The sequence below is a fragment of the Amphiprion ocellaris genome, chromosome 19 (genome assembly GCF_022539595.1).
Source record: "Amphiprion ocellaris isolate individual 3 ecotype Okinawa chromosome 19, ASM2253959v1, whole genome shotgun sequence".
NCBI lineage: Eukaryota > Metazoa > Chordata > Actinopteri > Pomacentridae > Amphiprion > Amphiprion ocellaris.
This window is the reverse complement of record NC_072784.1, coordinates 24,417,243-24,440,460: the sequence shown is the minus strand read 5'-3', so window position 1 is coordinate 24,440,460 and position 23,218 is coordinate 24,417,243. Positions and strand designations below refer to the sequence as shown.

Below are 23,218 nucleotides of genomic sequence, written 5' to 3'. Positions count from 1 at the left end.
GCCTCAACAATCTCAATTCTTGCCTTTAAATACTTAAACTTAGGGTCCAACTAGGAAACTCTATATATTCATACTTTTGTGAAGGAAAAAAAATACACATTTCACTGAGTTACATGCATTCCAGTTAAAAGTTAGAATTTCCTTAGGAAAGAGAAAAAGAAAGTATTTTTTCTGGAGGAGTGTGAGCTTCCACACCCGAAGAAGCACAAAACAACTGGCTAAATGATACGAACTCATAGGCTTTGTTGAAGGATTTCAACTCAACATAGCTGTTTGTGGTCATTAAATTTGCCCCATCAAAGTCAACATTAAGCAGCATTTTGTCTGATTCATAAAGATCTGTGTCATGAAAAAAAATGTTTTAACTGAAGTCCTTTGCACATTTCAAAACTACAAATAGATTTGCTCATCTAAGGTATTTTTCACATCTGGAGTTTGATTCACTTGAAAGACATCAGATCCATTGTTAGCTTTCATTTAAAAATAATCAATATTAAATCACATGGATTGACAGATAAGTGATTCACTGGGCAGTTTTGGTGATGTTACCTTTTACTACCATTGTTGATCCTCATTGAATAGAGAGAAACTGATCTATGATCCATGTGCTGAAATACATATGTGATACCATCATGGCCTAATGATTTGGTTCATGCTGAAACCCAAAATCTACAATCTGTGGTGGCCCTCTAGATAAGTCTGTTTTACAGCATGACAACCCAGGACCCCCCCCCAACCCCCCCATCTACAACAGTTATGCAAACAGTAGAGCCTCCAAGATTCCTATATTATACATGCTTCAGTGATATCAACAAAAGCTATTAAACAAAATTATAATATTAATAAAAATGCAACTAAACCTGTACCAGGCCACACCAAAGTCTAAAGGCCACATACTTGGTCATACCAGCATTCAAAAGAGAAAAGTTCTGAAGTGGAATCAAATAATTTCACTGGCGGTGCTGCAACCAGCTCACTCACAGGTAAAAATCTATCTTGTGTTTGTGTACTTTAAGTTGTGAATTTGACCATGATTGGAATCGATGGTCAAAATATCTCTGATAGATAAAATTTTGGTTTATTAATTAATAGTCAAGCATCTAATACCACTTTTTTTCACAAGAATGTGCAGAAATGTGTACAACGCTCTGGATTGACTGAGCTTTCACAAACCTTTAGCCAGACCAGTCAGATTAACATAGCTAGTCTCATATAGCCAGAACTATCGGTGACAGCATTGGAAAATGGTCTGGCAGCATCTCATTATTACTCTGCTATAGGGGAAAATGCTCTGGCTTGTTTGTATTTCTTCATACTAATTACAATCATCTTGGGCAGTGCTAAGCCCAGGATCCAGCAATTATGCCCCTGCACAACAGTGTCGGGGTGAACTTGATTTCATGGGACATTTGTATCTTAGGGAGGGGAGAACCAAGCAGGCTGCCTTATTCAAAACTTTGCCAAAATTTGCCCATTTTAGTGTGTAGGTTGCAGCTTGGAGGTTGAAGCTTGAAGCTGGTCTTAAGTCATCAACAATAGGCAGAGGAAAGCCCGGTTACTCTTTGCTGGGGATCACAAGGATTGGACTGTTGATGTTTAGGCTAAGGTTCTCTTCAGTGAGGAATCCAATTTTTAGTTGATGCCCATTCCAGTCAACTTACTGGTTAGGAGGAAGCCTGGAGAAGACTACAAACCAGACTGTCTTGAACCTACAGTAAAACATGGGGATGGACCATTGACGATCTGGAGTTGTTTCAGTATGGGTGGAACAGGGCAAATGCAGTTGTCTGAAGGATGAATGAACCAGGTCATGTACAGGTCTACTCTTGAAAACAGTCTTCTTCCATCAGCTGGAAAACTCTTTCCTGCCTCGAATGACTGGATATTCCAACAAGACAATGCCCCCTGCCACATAGTAAGGTCAATTAAAGCCTGGACAGAGAACCAGAAAATTGGAACCATGCCTTGGCCTGCTCAATCACCAGATCTAAATCCAATTGAAAACCTGTGGAAAATCATCAAACACAAAATGGAGAACCTCAAACCCAAAACAAAGCAAATTTGTTTGAATTTGCGCAACAGGAATGAACTGCTGTGACAGCAGAACAATGTCAGAAGCTGGTGGAGAGCATGCCAAGGCACACGGCTGCAGTCATCAAAACTAATGGTTATGCAATCAAGTACTAACTCCTGAGTGGATCATGTGACTAAAACAGACAGAAAAGAAAACATGGAATGCCTAAAAGCACTGTTTTTGGCAGTACAATGTCATAGCTATTGATTTAAGAACTTAAGTGATTTTCGTTATTATCAAGAAAACCATGGGAAATGGCTAGATATCAGCTCTTAAATTAAACTCTTATGAGCTATTTTTGTTGTTATCATTATATTTGAAATTGAAGAAAACAGGGGTGGTCTAATATTTTTTTCCATGACTGGATAATGCAATCTTCTAAGTTGTGCATCAGATCCAGATGTAAATATCTAGAAATAAAAGCTGAAATATTGATCTCTTGTCTCATATTCATCTTTTGATGTCAAACCCAAATGTTTTCAGTCTACAGCAAAAATAAAGAATTAGCCTCACTGTTCCAATACTTTCGGAGAGGAGTGTACATACTACATTCAGTGTGTCAGAAGCAGAACTCTGGGTCAGAGTTCTGCTACCAACTCTAATGGAACATCAAACATGCCTAATCAAGAGTGCCTTCTTAAAAGCAAGTATTAGAACATGTTACACTGCTTAGTGCTTTGGAAAAAGTAGATTGTCTGACTGGTCTGACTGCATGTCTGCACGTGCTAATCTGTTACTGACCAGCATGTGCAGACATTCTAAGTGGGAAGGCATCAAAGTGGCCTGTGATGTGGACATCCTTGCTATGGTTCTCAGTACAAATGTGGATATTGATATTGGTGTTGTACTATTTATACATCATCACTGTGTTGAAAAAGGGAAAAGTGGGAAGGTATTATGTGTAGCGTTTAACACTAATTTCTATTTTGACAGTATATTTGCCTGTATTGTGCATTAACTGTGAAATTAATTGAATGTTTGAATATACTACAAGTGGAATGGTTTAGTTTTTGTATCTAACACGAGCTTAGTTCACCTCATTAAGATAAATCTCATCTTACTAACCACTTTAGTTTAGTTTAGTATGAATTTCCCTCGGGATTAACCCCTTGACGCCAATTGTCGCGATTTGCAACATACTACTTTCATTCAGACTGCAGCCAAGATGGCATTTGCATTCCGCCAGTGCCGGTTTGTGCATATACAGTACGTACCTAGGAACCTTTTGGAAGCACTGGTTTCTCGTAGGAACGGCTGGAGTGGGACCTCAATTTTTTATTTATATATATATATATATATATATATATATATATATATATATATATATATATATATATATATATATATGTATGTGTATATGTATATGTATATATATATATATATATATATATATATATATATATATATATATATATATATGTGTGTGTGTGTGTGTGTGTGTTATTATTATTATATATCTGTTCTATGTGTACCAGACAAATGAACAACAATCTCCACTTAGCATCAGCTGGAAAAGCAAAAACAAATATTTATTTTATAATTGTAAATAAATTCAGGCATCAAGGGGTTAATAAAGTATCTATCTATCTATCTATCTATCTATCTATCTATCTATCTATCTATCTATCTATCTATCTATCTATCATCAGCTTTTATCCTCTCAACGTTCCTCAAATCAAAACAATGTGGTCTTAACTTTTAGAAATACTACATATAGCTCATTTGAGGCATAGAATGCTTCTTTCTTTATCTTTTTTAGACTTGTATACAACAAAATGTACTATTATCAAGGTCTATGCTGAAATTATTACAGTGGTGTTTGATGGCCTCGTACAGGATCCCAGAATATTTGCTGGAATGTCCATTTATATGGTCATAAAGAAAAGTAGCCTCCATCCAAATGGACCAATCAGAGGAGAGATAGACAATATTAGAGAGGGAATATGGAAGGGTAGATGAGCAGAAATTAATTTCTCACTTCCATTCTCCACCATCTATTGTGTTTCATCTCCTTCTCTGTTTCCTTCTTCTTCCCCTTCTTTTTTCTAGTCAGTAATGTGTAGAGTACCAGTCATTGTTGGTCAACTGAACAAGCTCATTCACCACATCCAGCAGGTTGTAGTTGTGTTTCTTCAGCAACTTCTGGTTAAGTGGCCGGTCCCCAAATCCCATCTCGACCAGCACAGCCATCATGGTGTCCTGGGTAGATGTGTCCACTGGAGGCTGCATGGGCACAAAATCTAATCAGTTCAGTAAGCCGGCTCCTGATTACCACACTGGACTAAATACAAAATAATATTTTTATCTGAATATTAGGTTTGAAAATGCAGTGGTCACCTTGTATTGAAGGACAAGTAAACAATGCAGTATAAAACATTTCTGCTACTTGCCTGATTTTTCCCAAGTTCCCTCCCACAGTCAAAAGACATGCAAGTTATGTTAACTGATGACTCTTGTTCGCCTCTCGCAATGAAAAAATAGTTCACTTTCTCTACACATCCTTGTGAACAGCTGTGTTGCCTAGTGATCTAACATCACTAGAAAGAAGCTATTATCACTGCTAGAACTGGACTGGCTTCAACAGAATGGGGGCATACGGAGCACCAAGTCCCCAGAGTTCAGAAAAAAAATCATCAAAAAAATTCACTGCTCTGGCTGCTAGACTAAACAGATATTCCAGAGAAGCAGAGGTTAAGAGAATAATTGGCTTGTTCTCCTAAGATCTATTCAGGGGGTTCCCACAGCTGCAAGGGTAAAACAGCACATCAATAGAGCCACCCAGAGCTGAGACTGAGTGATCCTGAAAGAGCACATGGGAGAAAGAGGCAGCACTGTGTGTGAAGTAGCTGGTGGATCTAAGAGCAGACCAGATAAATCTTCAAGATCAACAACTAGCCATCCTCACAAAGGCAGACATTCAACAACAAGTCTCAGACATGAAATGCTGGACTAAAAAAAAGGATCTGACATGATCTGCTCTGTTTTATATTGTTGTTTATTGTTTTTTAACAGCAGCTGGTGTAATGATGTGACAGTGACTGAGAAAAACTGTTCTCCTATCCTGGAATAATTCTTTATTAAGTTCAAACCTCCATGTCAGTTTGTTTAATTCATACTGGTTGGTGTTTATATGCCCCTACAGGTAACTTGTAGGAGGTGTAGTGCTTGCTGGACAACCAGATGCTGTGCTTGGAACAGACATACCTGGGCTCCCTAGTCATTGTCCTCAGTAAATTTATCAAAGGTAATCTCGTCCATGAACTCCTGAAATACAGTCAGTTTATTAAATGACCCACCAGAAAGGAGAGCAGTCTGAATCCCTACACTACAGTGAATAGCGTCGATCATGCTGGCCCCTGTACCGTGCAGAGACTGTGACATTATACATCAGTTTCTCTAAGTACTACTGTATACCAACATGCACCAGTGGGAGTTATAACAACGACAAACCCTGTTTACAGCCAAACTCTCACAGTTAAGACTGGAAAAAGAGGTGGTGTTTTGGAGTAGAGACAGATGCAGGTTTAAGGAATTAAAGTACAGGTTTAGCAAAACAGTAAAGGACCTAATTACCTGTACTCTGAGGGGCTTCAACACCATTAGCCAACAATGCTGCTTCTGACTGGAAAGGGCTCAGACAGATCACTAATTACTGACTAAAAGCCCCCAACTCCACCAATAACCTGTGTCTGGCCAACAACCCGACATTCAGCTGTAACTTTGAAAGACAATGGGACAGTCCTGAATCCATCCTGACTAGCCACCAGCTCTAGCCCATCAACTCCCCCTCCTTGACCTTATTAAGAGCCTGGGCCCATCTACAACTGCAAAACAGGCCTGTAGACGATGCCATCAGTATAAGTGGCCACCTCACCCCCCAACAAATGGACTCTGCAGAAAGCTACCCTAGAATTCTGTGGATTTCAGCTCTGCATTCAAAACACTCGTTCCCACTTTACTGCAGGACAAGCTTTCCAAGATGACTGACTACCTGCAAGTGGATTGCGTGAACATTGGGAAGCCAGATCCCCCTATGGCTGCCTTTTCTCACCTTTAATCTTCTCCCTGCATATCAATAGCTGCACCTCCAGTCATCAATCTGTCAAACTCTTGAGGTTCGCAGATAACACCAGCCACATTGGACTCATCTCTTGTGGGGATTTGTCTGCCTACAGATGAGACTGACCATCTTTTGACTTGGTGCAGTCACAATAACTTGAAGCTCAATGCACTTAGGAACACCTGATAAAGACAATAATGGTGCACTTCTACACCTCCATCATGAAGTCCATCCTCATCTCCTTCATCATTGTGTCCAATTCCAAGGATCAGGGCAGTGTATTATTCAATCAGCTGAACAGGTCATTGGCTGCATTCTCTCGACCCTACAGGAACCTGAGGAATGCTAGTCAGACTGTGGCTGACTCCTCCCATCCTGATAGAAACTGTTTGAACTACTTCTGTCTGGCAGGAGACTTCAGTCTATCATGACCAGAACCTCACACCACAGGAACAGCTTCTTCCCAACAGCTGGCCTCAACAAGGCTTACAAGGCCAAAGACCCCAGTGACTCTGGCTTTCTCCTCCAACTTCCACCATAGATACTGACTCAATGCAATATATTAACACACAGCTTTTAAAATACGATTATCAATATCTTCTTTATATTCTCAAGTAAATTATGTGCACATTCCTGCACACTGTAAATATATCTATTACTTTTTAGTATTTAAAATTCCTTGGAAATTGCTACACTTGCGAACTATTTGACCTGTAATACTTACTTCTTATTGTCCTGTAACATGTGACTTGAAACACTTTCTCTTTGTAATCTTTTTATCCTTTAAAAATCTCCTACTTGTCAGGGTTTACTGTAATGCAAAAAATCACCATGCCAATTTTCTCTGATGTGAAAACCTACAAGGATCTCAGCCTCACCAAAGATGTCACAGGATTGTTCTACAATTCTACAATTTCATTTAGCAGACGCTTTAATCCAAAGCAACATAGATCTGAGAGTAGATACAACACAAAGGAGGATCTGGTCAGGAGAAAAACAACCTGGATAAGTGCCATAAAACAAGCTCAAGTGCGTTCTTTTATCAATTATCAGCATAGTCTCCTTTAACTTCAATGCACTTGGTCGACCACCGTTCATTCTGAGCAGGTGGCCAGCAATGTGCATCAGCTGGGACATCAAGCAACATCTGGCACAGGAGAGTCACAGAAAAACTAAAGCGTCTGTTGAAGCAGAGGCTGAAGGGACATAGATGGACCTTACTGTTCTTCTGCTATAAGGTTTTCAAGTCAGGTGTGTAAAATAGGCGGCAATTACAATTATAATGTTTGATGTGAAGAGGTGAAAGTGAAAATTTAGATTATTTCTAGATTGACTGCTGAAATTAAATTTTTGCAAGCATTTTTCAATTTACTTGAATTTCATTAAATTATGATTAATATTGAAGTTGCCACAATATTATAAGTTTTGGGGAAGCACTAGTACATGTGACATTAGGAAGACAATTATTTTATGCAATAATCATTTTGACTGGTTTAAAATGGAATGGTGAAGTATTCCTAAAGCTACAGATTGTAGTAATTTCTGTTAATATTACAAGGATATTTGTGATCTTTGAAACAAATAATTAACTACTTTAAAACTAAATGTTTCTCATTCAACTACAGGGAAGCAGCTGAATCCATTGTGTTCCTGCAGTGTAACCTGTTTAGGAGCTTCAGTCACGTGTCATTGCTTGTGGTAAGTTGTGTGTACAAAATCATGGATCATTTGTGGTAATTAGGTTATCTTACTAACTGGGTTGAAGAGAAATATGAAATCCAATCAATTCCAGCAAGTTGAGCTGGGCAGTTGTCTTCTCAAGTCTACTCAGCAAAGAAATATGAAATTGGTCTTCTTGGTGAACTGAAAGTATATTTTGTATCTCAGTTATCCATGCACGTGGAAATGTAAGGAATGTGACAAAACGTTCTCAAGACGATCTCTGCTTCTCAAACACTATAGACTTGACCATCGGCATTATGGGCAGGGTCATGCCTACCTCTGTACTTATGAGAATTGCCCTTGCACATGTAAGACCTGGAATGCTCTAATGAGCCACCTAAGCAAATCACATCCTGCTCAAGCCTTACAGAGGACTTTTCACCATTGAGGTGCCACATTTGTGACATTCTATTTTCAAATGAGAAGGACTACTTTCAGCATATTGGGAAACATTTAAAAAAAAAAAAAAACATGAATCTGTTAGTGCCATATTTGCTGGTTGTTCATATCATAAATCATTATGGAGCTTTTAATACTCACAAATGGAGAAAACACATCCCCCACACAATTAATGATTTAAAACCTGGAATCGTTGATGGATCTGTTGACAGTCCTGCTATTATAGAGTCATTTCAAAGAGGTACTACTGAGCAGTTGGATGATGATTTAACTTCTGAACAAATTCCTGTTGAAGAATCAACAGATTTGACAGAAGTTATTGAACTAAAAGTAGCCTCATTGTTACTTAAATTAGAAAACACTTTTCTGGTGCCAAGTGTAGCTGTGAATGAACTGCTTGAAGAGCTACAATATTTAATTAGGACCGTCTCTGTGCCAGTGACCCAACAAACTTTAAGCAACGTCTTGCAAGATCACAATTGCCAAGTGGAGGAATCATTTGCGAAAGAGTTAGCCACTTTATTTTGTGCTACCAATCCCATTCAAGCTGCGATAGGAAACCATGGTCTACTGTCTTCTGTGTGGAAAAGGAAGACTTACTACAGAAAGCACTTCAATGTTGTGCAGCCTGTAGAATATGTGTTAGACCAAAAGAAGAGAAAATCTTTTCAGTATGTGCCTTTACTAAAATCCTTGCAGCAACTTATTAATTGTGAAACTATACTAAAAAAAGGATATAAATATAAAAGAAAAACATCAGCCAGGGGAGAGTGATAAACTGGTATACAGATCTTTTTGGGATAGCCTTAGCGTCAAAAGAAATACAATTATTTCAAAAGACTGTGCAATTTCTTTGATTTTGTATGTTGATGATTTTGAAATATGCAATCCCCTTGGCACCTCAAGAAAAAAAGCATAAAATCTGTGCACTGTATTGAACTTTAGGCAATCTACCACCTGGTTGTCACTCCTCGTTGTCCTCTATACATTTGGCTGCATTGATCAAAAGCAACAATGTGAAAGTTTATGGTTTTGACAAAGTGTTAGAGCCTTTGATTACAGATCTTGTAATTTTAGAACAACAGGGCATTTTCATTGACAAGTTGGGGAAAACTTTGAAGGGTACAGTACAATGTGTTGTTGCCGATAACCTAGGAGCACACAGTATTGCTGGATTTATAGAGAATTTTTCAGGCCGATATGCATGTAGATTTTGCATAGGATATAGATTAGAGTTTCAGGCCAAGGAAGCTGGAGGTTTCTCTTTGAGAACTGAGGAGATCCATGCAAGTCATCTTAAAACTCTTGAAGAAAATTCTTTGGGCAACTGTTATGGTGTAAAAAGTAACTGTGTATTGTCAGACTCACTCATTTCAATGTTACCAGTGGTTTCCCTCCATACATTGTCCATGATTTATTTGAGGGAATAGCTCCTGTTGAAATAGCTCTCTGTCTGACTGTATTCATCTCCAAAAATTTTTTTACCTTGGACAGTTTGAACAAGGCATTAGAAGATTTCCCCTTCAAATGGACTGATAAAAGAAATCGCCCCCACCCTGTTCCACTAACCTATGCAACCAGGAAAACAATAGGTGGAAATGCACATGAAAATTGGAGTTATTAGGATTTTTTCCTCTCTTACTTGGACGGAAAGTACCCACTGATGAACCAGCTTTGCAACTCCTTGGTGACTTGAAAGACATTGTGGATCTTGTTGTTTCTCCAGTGCAAACAAAGGAATCAATTGGATATTTGAGCTTTAAGATCTCTGAGCACAGAATTAGATTTACAGAGGTGTTCCCAGAGTCAAACTTTCGGCCTAAGCACCATTTCTTGGAGCATTATCCACAGTTAATCTTCGAGTTTGGACCAATAGTTGCACTATGGATCATGCGCTTTGAAGCAAAGCACAGCTTCTTCAAAAGAGGCATACAACCAGCTTCAAAAATGTGCTGCTGTCCTTAGCAGAAACATACCAGTTTCTCATGGCACATCAGCTTTACATGTGCGGCTGGCCAAAATCGCCTCTGGAGGTAGCAAATGTTTCAACTCTTCCCACTGATGTTTTGAAAGAGGACATTGTATTTGTCATTAAGAAGAGGCTTCCAGACTTGGATCATGTGTGCTTGACGAAAAATGTACCTTACAGTGGCCGTAACTACAGGAATGGAATGATCCTTACACATGGATCATTGGCAGGACTGCCTGAATTTACTGAAATATTCCAGATGCTTGTTGTCAAAGATAAGCTATTTTATATCGTCAGAAAGCTGAGTGCATGGTACAGGGAACATTACAGAGCATATCAACTGGAATCAGGCCCTACAAAGGAGCTGGAACTCCTTGACCCAAATGAACTGACAGATTCATACCCACTGGTGGACTATGCAGTTGGGGGAATGCGGCTGATTACTCTCAAAAGATACATACATATTTAAGGTCAGAAGTAAGTTAATGCACATAACACCCCCAAAATGGAACATGAGAATTTAAAGAAATTATGGATGCTATTCTAGGCCCAAATGTTTGTAAACATGAACAATTCTTTCTCAGACCCAAAAGGTATACAGACATTGGGACTTTAATATCTTATCATGTTGTACATCATTCTTTTTTATAGGATATTTTTTAGTGACTGCTAAAAAAAACTATTGAATCTTTTTCTCTGTAATGAGTGGTAGTTGGAAATTAGTCACACTACTGTCCCCCTGCCATCCACCATGATCAGCATTACCGAAGCAAATATTGTCCTGTCCTCTCACTCTCACCTTAACCCCCTTTCCTTCTCCTCATCCCTCTTTCTGTCTCCCATTCCCTGTTTTCACTTCTCTTGTTTCATCTTTCCATCTCCCTCATTCTTTTATGTTCTCTTCTCATCCCCTCTTTCAATCTTTCGCTCCTTTCCTCTTGCATTTTTCCTCTTTCAGTCTCTCAATTCCCTCTAGTTATCTTTTAGTTACCTTTTCATGTCTTCTCATTCCTTATTTCCCTCATTCAATTTTGCCCCCTCTCAAAGTGAAATGGATTTAGTAGTAGTGTACTTACTGCCAAAGCAAACTCTTAGACATTTAAAAGCTAAATACTCTTCTTTCTCTGTCTCGCTCTCTTTCAGGGCATAATGGCAGATACAGCGCCTCCTGTTCGATTGCTGGTCATCTTGGATGAAGGCAACAGCGTGAGAATGGAGCTACGCAATGGAATTCCCAACTCTGTGGAGGAGCTCCTTGAGGAAGTCAAGAATACGTGTGGATTAGGGGGATACATTAGGCAGTACAAGGACACCGATTTTGGGAACGTGTTTGTGAATCTGACGTCTGCAAATGTCATTAAGGATCTTACAGCTGCCAAAGTTATCCAACTAGACCCCAGTTCCACAACTATCTTGTACGCAATTCACTCCCCAATGAGCAACATCTCTCCAGTTGGTCTGGACAGTGATGACTCTTTTTGCTCTTCAAATACAGATGACACTATACTGCTTAGCAGTTCTTCTCCAGACTCTTTAAGAACACAGCAGTGGCCAAAATCATTCCCAATCCCAACTTTTTCCTTTGACACAGAATGTCAACTACAAAAGGGAAATGCAGATTACACAAAAAGACAATCTAGACTGGCAGTCAGCTCCAGAATGCTTTCTGACATACTGGAGAAACTGGCTGAAATGATCTACATATACAAAGCATATCCAACTTCAGCGAGGTTGCTGGGGCACTGACAAAGAAACACCCCTGCCTGAAAGAACCAGGGACTTTCAGTGAAAGCTATGGATGGAAACAAAGAATCAAGATAAAAATGGCAAACTACAGGAGTCTGCTTAAGGCACATGGTACAGCTTCAGAATTCATTGTGAATTCTTTAAAATCAAAGTCTCAAGAGGAGGCTACCCAGCAAAGAATTTAAAGAGACCTAGACGGGTTGATGTTAACCATTTCCCACCCTTACCAAGTGGTGAGACTCCAGAAAGCCTGGAACAAGAGAGGACTTCTCTTTTGGCAGAACTACAGAAAAGAAACAATTGACAAACAATAAAAGAAAAGATGGCAAAGAGATTTGGTTACTGGAGACAAGAAATAGTACACAAGAAGCCGGACAATGAAGACATCCTGGAATGATGGCCTGCACTTTTTCAGATTGAAGAAGTATGTTTTCATATGCAAAGCACCTCAGTTGCATTAGTCACTCAATCACAAGGTGATACTGATTCTTTGCATAGATCAGCTAAATCCATGGGACCAAATGTGGTCTACCTTACAGCAGGAAATGCAAAAATGTCCCTCATGACCCCCTCTCTCACAGGACTTTAGGACTGTAGGAGAAATTGTATAGTTATTTGTCATTTTGTAAGGTGCAATAGCTATCTTTCTTAGTACTTAGAACTAAGTTTATGCAAAGAGATTTTTTTTGAAAAATAGCCTAATACTTTAACCATTTAACGGACTGTATTAAACATCTGTATGTTAACAATTAATTATTGTCACAACAAATTATTTCCAGCTGTTACGCACCCGTCTAGGGGGAAGGTGCATAGCATAATGTTTGTTAAAAAAAAAAAAAAAAAAAAGGTGGAATATTTTCCCAGTCCCCAAAAAACAATGAACAGTTTGTAGAAAAATTACAAAAAGGTTTATTTACACTATTTACAAAATAAAAAAAGGCCACCACATGGGCTATTCATTCAAGCAAAAAAAAGAAAACAAACAAAACAATTGGATACAAACTAAAGAGGCATTATAGCATTACCAAAATATGGCCACAGCCGTAACACCAGCATTTTCAGTAAATCTCGTGTGGTATCCCCCATACAAATTAAAGCTGCTCTTGGAGCAGTTTGATAAAATGTGACTCTTTGGAGAAGATAGGTCAGTAATTCTGAATTGTAAAACTTGTTTCTGTATGCTCTGGTGTGTGTTGTTTTCCATATCAATGCTGAGTTCATGTGAATTACAACCATTCCGTTAGAGACCAAGTTCTTGGCGCAGTTGGACAAGTACTCCCCAAAGCTACTGGAGGTCATCAGGAGCAAGGGTGGAGTTGTGAAAGAAAAGGCCACCAGGACCTTGCAGGTTTTAGATGAGGTATCTATGAATTAGTTGCAGATTAATGGAGTAGAAATAGTCCTTTGAGTGGTTGTAACATTAAGTAAAACCATCTGTTCTTTCTCAGATAGTGGACATAAACATGAGAAGAGAATGCATCCTCAAACTGGTGATGATCTACCTTGGTGAATCTGTTGACCACCTTATCAAAGAAGTCCAGATACAGGCCTCTGTCACTTGGTCACATAGGCCCTGTTTATACCCAGCGTTAACCCGCATTTGGTTGAGTCTCTCACTGGGAGACAGTTTAGAGTGCAGGTGTGAGTACATGTCACATTGAGGATGCAGTAAAATGAGATAAGGTTGGGGGCACGGAGAACCCAGGCACAGATATGGCAGATAGGTGGCAAATAGAAACAGATCGTTATTTAAACAAAACAGGAACTAAACCAATACAGAAAAGAGAAAACCAATCAGGAGGAAAACTAAACCAAATCTAATACTAAAATAAGCTACACTACAAAACCTACGAAAACCTACAGTTAAACTACAAAAACCAAACAGGGATAAACTAAACCAGACAACAAAACAATGTACTTACAAAACCAGGGGGAAACAGAACTAATGGGGCAAGGAAGCCAGGCACGGGGAATCCGGAAGCTGGCAGGGGAACAAAACTGGCAGACAGAAGGCTGGGGACAGAGGGGACCGGCAGTTATCCAGGGATGGGGGTGACAAGAGTCCAGGTGGGGCTATGGCAGGCAGGAGGCAAGCTGGGAACAGTGGGAAAGCAGAGTCCTAAGGGCATCAGAGTCTATGGGGGCTGAAGCCGTCGAGAGGGAAGCAGAGCTCAGTGGGGAAAACAGAATCTATGAAGGAACAGAGTCCAGAGGAAAGCAGGGAGGTGACAATCTCTATGATCCAGCGAGGAGTGACTGAAAGAACTAAGTTTAAATAGCTGGAGGTGAAGTAGTGAGCAGGTGAGTAGAGTGAGCTGATTACTGCAGCTGACACTCATTGCAGTAATCAGCTGGGAGCAGAGTGCAGGCAGGTGAAGCAGGGAGAGCAAGAGGACGAGTGAACAGGGAGAGAGAGACAGGAGGGAGAGATGATGGACAGAGTGAGCCAAAGAGAGACAGGTCAAAACAGAAACAGATGAGGAACAATGGGAGAAAGAAGGAAAAGAGGGAGAAGGAGGAAGAAGGACAGGGGCTGAAGCAGGGATCATAACATCCTCATTGCTGAGAAGGAGGATCCTTTCCATCAACCCAGAGACCTGAAGATCATCACTGAAGGAACAACAGTCCTAAATGAGTTGCCCCCGGTTGCAACAGCTTTTGCCATGTTCTTCGGGCTGGTATATGTGCTCAGCCTCAAATATCCAAAAAGAGCTCAAGCCACTTTTGAGTTTGTGCAAAAAGTCCTGATGGGACTTGATGGGAAAAAGATGTCCCCAAGAATTCACAGACTGAGTACCTTCTTGCACAGGTCAGAGTAGGCACAGCATACTTACACTGACTTGTTGAGAGTTCAAGTTTTTGTGTCCAAGATTTTAGGTCCTTTTAAAAGATGTTGTTTTGACTTCTTTTTCACTGCAGTATTTTCAAAAAAGCCTGTCATTATTTAGAGACAAACTTTTCATGGACCAAAATAGATTGTGTGCACAAACGGTCATTGATCAAAATGTATTTAACATTTTTTTAAATTGAATTAACTAAAAACTTTTTAAACTTTTTAATTTGTGACAACTTAAAATTATTTATTTGCTTCAACCCTGAAAAATGATTCTCTCACAGTTAACATTTCAGGTTATATTGAATAGATTATTTACATTATGTCAATGACACCAAAACTTTCTTTTAATTTGCCACAACCTGAAATAATTGGTTTTTTCACTTTTTAAAAAATTGCATGCATCAAATTAAAAATATTTAGGTTAATCCAAATTAATGGTTTGCATTGAATTAATGTTAAATATTAGTTGTAATCTCTTACTTCAATTTTTTTTAGGATGAGCTGAGTTTTTATTTTTTGCAGTGTAAAATCAAGACAAGAAGCATGAGAAGATGGAGAAGTACAAGGGGCTAAAGGAACAACTGGAACAAATGTGGAGAGTGAAGTCCATAGTGTTCCCAGTAGTAAGCGGAGCAATAGGTACTGAGTCTCAAACTGGGAGAGCGGCAAATTTCCAGGTACAACATGTGAGGTTCATGTTTGGTCAGAACAGAAGCAGATAAATGCTGTGTAGAACCCTCAGACTCCCAGGTCTCTGATAGGGTACATGAGCATGAGGAAAGACACACACACCAGCCCCATGTGTGTGGTTCCACAATGTTTCATTTCAGCATCAACACTGTGATGTGCACATGTGCAGTAGTTAGCAGGCAGTGTAATGTGATGTAAGGCAAAGTAATTTAAACAAATCATGCTACAACTGTTTATTGTTTATTTAAAAGTGAAAGTGCAGAGTGAGAGTAGGATTTCATATCAGTGCATTCCAATCAGTAGGGGATTTAATTATGTTCAAATCATTTCTGAACCATTTTTGCCGTGTGGCAGAGTGCATTATCGTCTTCAAAAAATCCACTGCAACAATGTTGTAGCATTATCATGCTGGTACAGTCCAGAAGACTTGCAGACAAATTAATAGAGGATGTTCTGCATAACATCTAAAAGGAAGGCCTTTTAAAGCAGACCAGCAAACAAAGAAAATTTGTCATTTTATGACCCCCAGAGAAAACAGGAAATGTAATAGATTCAAAGGCAACTGATAATGGCCCTATAATGGAGGTTATAAATGATTCAGCTCTCTATTTTAGGAAACTACAGCTTGCTATGTCCTGACCTCAAGGGTCTCCTGTTTTCCACATGCATAAAACTCCTCATAAAATAATGGAATATAAAAGAAAAAAGGCCATCATTGAGCTTCAGAGTTAGCAGAGAACGCCTAAAGATGGCTGTGGTTTAGAAGGGACAAGCTGTGTTTCTTATCTCAGGGCTGAATCCCAGTTTACACTATTTATAAATTGTATGTTGTTATCAGTATTGGCAAATAGAACAAATGAGTTGGAAAATATCAGCATCTTGGATGCTCTGTAAAATTCCATTATTGTTCATCCCTTAAACACAAATGAAAATATGAGAAATATAAAAACTGCATGCTGACCTGTGTAGGGCCTTGTCCAGTGAACAATGCTTTGTAGGCTGAGGCTGCTACTGACAGAGCTCCTTTCACCAGGCCACTGGTGATGCCTGGGTGCCTGAGGAGAGACATGTTCAAAATCAACATTTTAGAAAAAAAACTATCAGTTTTTCAGTTTTATATTGTGTTAAGTAACCACCAGTGTGAATATTTGCAATTTAATAACGGCAAGTCATCTTGAGAGTAATAACTGTAAAGAGAATGGTCAGTTATAGAAATACCGGGGTAGCTAACGCTACCCCACCGGTCCATTCTGCCTATTTGTCTGCCTGCCTGTCTTGTCTGTCTTCCGTAGGCACAGCCGCGGTTTTTGGATTATGCTGGCTCTTCTCCCCAGAACTCTGCCCACTCAAGCAGAGTCTGCCTTGCCACCCGCAGCGGCCACCCTTTGCCCACTCCAGCGTGTCTCTCTGACGCTGACGCCCCGTGCCTGCCACCCAGATGAGCTGCTGCCGCCAGCTCGACTCCAGCTCGACTCCAGCTCCCGGATTCCCTGAGCCTGCCTGCTCCCTCGTAATTATTAAATATCTGTTATTATTATTATATATCTACGCATCTATGTTCTATGTGTAATAGATAAATTAACAATCTCCACTTATTTTAGCAGCAGCTAGAAAGCAAAAATACACAAAAAATGTTTTTTATTTAATTATAAATAAATTCAGGTGTCAAGGGGTTATATGAGAAGGTGTGTCCAAACTTTTGACTGGTAGTGCCTGTAAATGTGTTAGATTATGTGAGTTCTTTTAGGGAGCGTCTGCATAAAGCCTGTGATGCTGCATGCAGCTCTCTCTCGGCGTCCCAAAAGAGAATGAAAAAGAAATTTGACAAAAGAAGTGTGAAAAGAGAATTCCAAATTGGTGACAAAGTCCTAATTCTGCTTCCGATTCCTGGTTCCGCCCTTCAGGCAAAATTTTGCGGGCCCTATATTGTACAAAAAAAGTTAAGTGAAACTGATTACGTTGTTGGAACCCCAGATGACCCCAGGGACAGGTGCGCGCTCTCTCCTCAAAAATCCAGGCCATCATTGATTACCCCGTGCCTCAAACCAGGCGCCAGCTCCGTCGTTTCCTTGGAATGGCAGGTTATTACTGAGGCTTTTGTAGAAACTTCGCTGACGTTGTTGCTCCTCTGACTAGCCTGACCAGTGTCTCTCGGCCATTTGTCTGGTCCTCAGCATGCCAGACATCATTTGAGTCCACTAAAGCGCTCCTCTGCAGCACACCTGTCCTCTCTGCTCCTAACTTCTCGCGCCCCTTCAAGCTCGAGGTCTACGCCAGCGCGCGTGGTGCTGGTGCGGTGCTGCTACAGGAGGATGAAAGTGGTGTTGACCATCCTGTTGCGTACTTTTCAAGAAAATTCAACAGACACCAACTCCAGTATAGCACCATTGAGCAGGAGGCACTATCGTTGTTACTCGCCCTGCAACATTTCGAAGTATACGTTGGGTCTAGCTCGCTGCCCGTTCTGGTCTTTACTGACCATAATCCCCTAGTATTCCTGACACAGATGGGTAACAAAAACCGCCGGCTGATGAGATGGTCACTGCTGGTGCAAGAATTTAATATTGAAATCCACCATAAGAAAGGAAATGAAAATGTGTTAGCTGATGCTCTGTCCCGTGTGCATCTCCCTCCCTGAGAAAACAAACATTATGGGGGAAATGTTTGTTTTTTTAGGTATGGGGGTGTTACGGCTGTGGCCGTGTTTTGGTAATGTGTTTGTAGTTTTGAAATGTTTTTTTGTCTGGGAGTGGGTGTTCTGTGTTGTTTGTAGATCTTTGTTTCGTCCTTGTGGTCTGTTTCGTCCTGTTGGTTGGTAGTGGGTGTTCTGTCTTTGTGGATCTTTGTGTGCAGGAGCTGATTAGTGGCAATGCGGACCCAGCGCTGATTGGCTGTTCACCATTTTAAATCTTGGCGGCCGGCAGTGATGAGGGGAGCCTCTCTGACAGCAGCACCTTTTGTTTTTTCCCAGACTCCAAACTTTTGCTTTGATACCCGTGTTTTTTGGTTAGATTAAGATAGTGTGTTTTTTTGTTTGTTAGACTTAGGTATATTTTTGTAGAAGTAGTGGTTTTGTTGGATAGGATCTTTTGTTTGAGTGCTATACTGCCTCTTTAGTTTGTATCCAATTATTTTGTTTGTTTTTTTTTTTGCTTGAATGAATCATGTGGTGGCCTCTTTTATTTGTAAATTGTGTAAATAAACCTTTTGTAATTTTTCTACAAACTGTTCATTGTTTTTGGGGACTGGGAAAATATTCCACCTTATTTATTTATTTTTTTTAAAAACAAACATTATGCTACGTACCTTCTCCTAGACGGGTGCGTAACACAGGGTAAATTGTATAATTGTGCAACCAAAGGTGTATGGCTCAATACCTGAGCACAAACCCACAAATGTGATCCAAAAAGACAAGCAGATGACTATTGAACCAAGAGAGGTGTTTATTCTAGTTTACAATGCAGGAGAACGCACTGGCCCTGCCACACGTTGCCTTAGAATGTGAGAAAATACTGAGAGATGCTTGAGCAAAGAACCTGCTCTGGTTGTTAGCTCGCATGCATTGTTCCTCCAGACAAACTGTAAGTGTATGGACTGGCTTCAATATTCAGACAAGAGATTCAATTCAATTCAATTTTATTTATATAGCGCCAATTACAGTCAAATTGTCTCGAGACGCTTTACAGAACCCATATGCCTGACCCCCAGAGCAAGCCAAAAGGCGACAGTGGCAAGGAAAACACCCTTTTAACAGGGAAAAAAACCTCGAGCAGAACCCGGCTCTAATGTGGGGGGACCCATCTGCCTGCTGGCCGGGCGGGTTGAGAGGGACAGAAGAAGTAGAGAGGCAGAGATAGAGGGATAGAGATAGAGATAGAGGGATACAGATAGAGGGGTAGAGATAGAGAGGTGGGGGGGTGGGACACAAGGACCATAAAACACAGCCACACATCTGAAGCATCCAGCATCCAGCTCTGGGACCAGGGACACTCGGAGAAAGGACACAGAAAGAAACAGAGTGAATGTAATGCAATAATGGTATATATAGTAAATACATAGGTAGTTAGAGAAGGGCTCAGTGCATCCAGAGAGGTTCCCCAGCAGCCTAGGCCTATAGCAGCATAACTAGGGGCAAACTAAAGGGACGTCAAGAGGGGAAGTCAGTTGTGCAAATGAAAACACCAGCTCACCCCGTCAGGGTCCCCCAGTCAGCCCTAACTATAAGCTTTGTCGAAAAGGAAGGTTTTAAGCCTGGTCTTAAAAATAGAGAGGGTGTCCGCCTCCCGAACCCAAACTGGGAGCTGGTTCCACAGGAGAGGTGCCTGATAACTGAAGGCTCTGCCTCCCATTCTACTTTTAGAGATTCTAGGAACAACAAGTAAGCCTGCAGTCTGAGAGCGAAGAGTTCTGCTAGGGTAATATGGTACTATCAGGTCTTTAAGATATGACGGAGACTGGTTGTTAAGAGCTTTATATGTCAGAAGAAGGATTTTGAATTCTATTCTAGATTTAACAGGGAGCCAATGAAGAGAAACCAATATAGGAGAAATATGATCTCTCTTGCTAACTCCCGTCAGTACTCTGGCTGCAGCGTTTTGGATCAGCTGTAGATGTTTCAGAGAGCTATTGGGACAACCTGATAATAAGGAATTACAGTAGTCAAGCCTAGAAGTAACAAATGCATGGACTAGTTTTTCTGCATCACTCTGAGACAGGATGTTCCTGATTTTCACAATATTTCTCAGGTGGAAAAAGGAAGTCCTACAGATTTGTTTTATGTGCGAGTTAAAGGACATGTCCTGGTCAAAGATAACACCGAGGTTCCTCACAGTAGTACTGGAGGCCAATGTAATGCCATCCAGAGTAACTATATGCTTTGAAAGCAATTCTCTAAGATGTTTGGGGCCAAATACAATGACTTCAGTCTTGTCTGAATTTAGTAGTAAGAAATTATAGGTCATCCAGGTCTTTATGTCCTTAAGACAATCTTGCAGTCTAGCTAGCTGATTAGTTTCATTTGGCTTCATAGATAAATACAATTGAGTGTCGTCAGCATAACAATGGAAATTAATACAGTGCTTCCTAATAATGTTGCCTAAGGGAAGCATGTATAATGTGAACAGTATTGGTCCTAAGACAGAACCCTGAGGAACTCCATGATTAACCCTAGTATGCTCAGAAGAGTCATTGTTGACATGCACAAACTGGAACCTGTCTGATAAGTAGGATTTAAACCAGTCCAGTGCTGTCCCTTTAATGCCAATAGAATGTTCTAGTCGCTGTAATAAAAGTTTGTGGTCGATTGTATCGAATGCTGCACTAAGGTCCAATAAAATAAGTATAGAGACCAGTCCATTATCTGACGCTATGAGAAGGTCATTAGTAACTTTCACCAGAGCTGTTTCTGTGCTATGATGCACTCTGAAGCCTGACTGAAACTCTTCAAACAGGCTATTCCTTTGTAAATGTTCATATAATTGATTTGCAACTGTTCTTTCCAGAATTTTAGAGAGAAATGGGAGGTTGGAAATTGGTCTATAGTTGGCTAAAACATCTGGATCTAGAGTGGGCTTTTTAAGTAAAGGTTTGATTACAGCAACCTTAAAAGCCTGTGGTACATAACCTGTTACTAGAGAGAGATTAATCAGATCTAACATTGAGGAATTAATTAAAGGTAAAGCCTCCTTGAACAGTCTAGTTGGGATAGGATCTAAAAGACATGTTGATGGTTTGGATGTAGAAACTATTGAAATGAGTTCAGAGAGATGTATGGGGGTGAAAAATTCTAAATATCCATCTGGTCTTACAGCCAATTCTAAAGTATCTGTACTCGATGATACATCTGTGACATTTGCAGGAAGGGCCAGATTAATTTTTTCTCTAATCGTAATAATTTTATTTGTAAAGAAGCTCATGAAGTTGTTACTGCTCAAAGCTAAAGGAATACAAGTTTCAACAGAGCTCTGACTCTTTGTCAGCCTGGCTACAGTGCTGAAGAGAAACCTGGGGTTGTTCGATGAGGAAGAAGTTATCCAAGACACTCTGGGATATCTTCCAATTCCAACTGACTTATCAGCAGTTCTCACACCAACTCTGAAGATTAAGAACATGCTGCAACTGCCACATATAGTGGTAGTTTTTGACCAAGCCTTCAACGCAAAAGCCACTGACATTTTGTGAAAACACAAAGAGAGGTTTCTGAACATCATTCAGAAGATGGGAGCCTTTCACACCAAATGTACGCTGCTAGGAGTAATTGGCAAAAGATTCCAGGACTTGTGTATTGAAGCAGGCGTGGTTGCAGAGGGATCGGTAGCTGGTGCTATAGAAGGACGCAACTACAACAGGGCCATCCGACTACACAAACTACTGTATGAAGCTTTGTTCCGCCTTATATGGAAAGGCTTTCTTTCTTGGATTCAGCAACAAGAAAGTCCATGTAGACAACATTTCATTGTCTATGGAAAAGCTGTGTGAGAATGTGAGACAACAAACACTCCAAGAAACATTGTACAATCCATCATATCCACATTTAGTTGACCCTTTTGAAGAGTATCTTGATCACCTGTGGAATCACAATGGAAAGTTGTCATCTTATTGGCTGTCTTACATGGATAACCCTTATGGTGACCCTTAATACTTCCGTGTAATGGTCAAAGCCCAACCACAGAGGTGGCAAGGATGTAAAAGGTTATAAGGACACATTTTCCCCTGCTCTATGTCAAACTAAAGATGTATTACATAAGTGATGGATGTGTTACAATCTAACAGAAGGATGACAAAAATTACTGTTAAACGCTCTGCTTTAATTTCAATTTCTAAGCTAAAATATGTGGATAAAACCATTCTTTTAAGTTCTTTGTATCACAACATATCAGTTGTGATACTCATTATAGTTTCCAGTGCTTTTGAATGTCTTTTATGAGTGCAGTTATCAATGTATATGCTTGCATTTACTGTATCAGAGGCTAGAAAATTGTATTGCCGTATCTATTAAAAACCCATGGATATCTCACATAAAGCTGCCACCTGTGCATGTCTATCATACAGGAATAGTTACTAGGGATATTGTCCTTAACAAAAATGCATATGAGAATTTGCCCCCCAAAATGGTACCGATGACCCCAATTTTATCTACTTGGCTCATGGACTACATCTGGTCCTGGTTAGGGGTGTGGAGAGGGTAGCTGGAGATGTGGAGACATGCTGGACAGTACCTTTTTGTTCAAATTTCCCGGGTCTCTTCAAAGACTGTTAAAAAACTCTGTCGTAGGATGCAGGGAGAGGAGGGGGCACATGTGGTCCTGGTTAGGGGTGTGGTGAGGGGAGGGGAGGGAGAGGGGGGTGTGGGTAGGGGGGGAAGGAGGAGGGGAGGCGGGACTTCTGGGGCGAACATCTGTTGGGGGCGGGGCAGGACTTGGGAGGAATTGTTGGATTATTGTGCCTTATATAACTCGTTTATTAATCCGAGTTCCTTTATTGTAGGAGTTTAGAATAGTTCACATATATATATATATATATATATATCAGTAGCTGTAACTTTGAGTATTATGCTATATTGGAAAAGCACTGGGTGTCTGTGCCCGTGTGAATTTCTGTGTTTCAGAGATCTACATGGTAGTATCTCATGTTGAAAATTACACAACCGGACCCCCTCAACAGTTCAGGGGAAGGGTTGCCCCCACCCTGAGGTGAGAAGGAGAACAAGCAGCACTGTCACGA

General features: G+C 40.2%; 1 protein-coding gene across 5 annotated transcripts in view; it reads right to left on the bottom strand.

The window, feature by feature from the left end:
• Positions 1 to 3,571: 3,571 nt before the first annotated feature.
• Positions 3,572 to 23,218, bottom strand: part of nbr1b (NBR1 autophagy cargo receptor b) — a 184,892-nt gene continuing 165,245 nt past the window's right edge. For 4 of the 5 annotated variants that reach the window (XM_055005227.1, XM_055005228.1, XM_055005229.1 and 1 more), the window contains 2 exons: positions 16,458 to 16,551; positions 3,572 to 4,297 (listed from right to left, as the gene is read on the bottom strand). In XM_055005227.1, coding sequence (XP_054861202.1) covers positions 4,124 to 4,297; positions 16,458 to 16,551 — 268 coding nt within the window. In that variant the 3' untranslated portion in view covers positions 3,572 to 4,123. The remainder of the gene's footprint in view (positions 4,298 to 16,457; positions 16,552 to 23,218) is intronic. The other variant, XM_055005231.1, reaches the window with a different exon arrangement.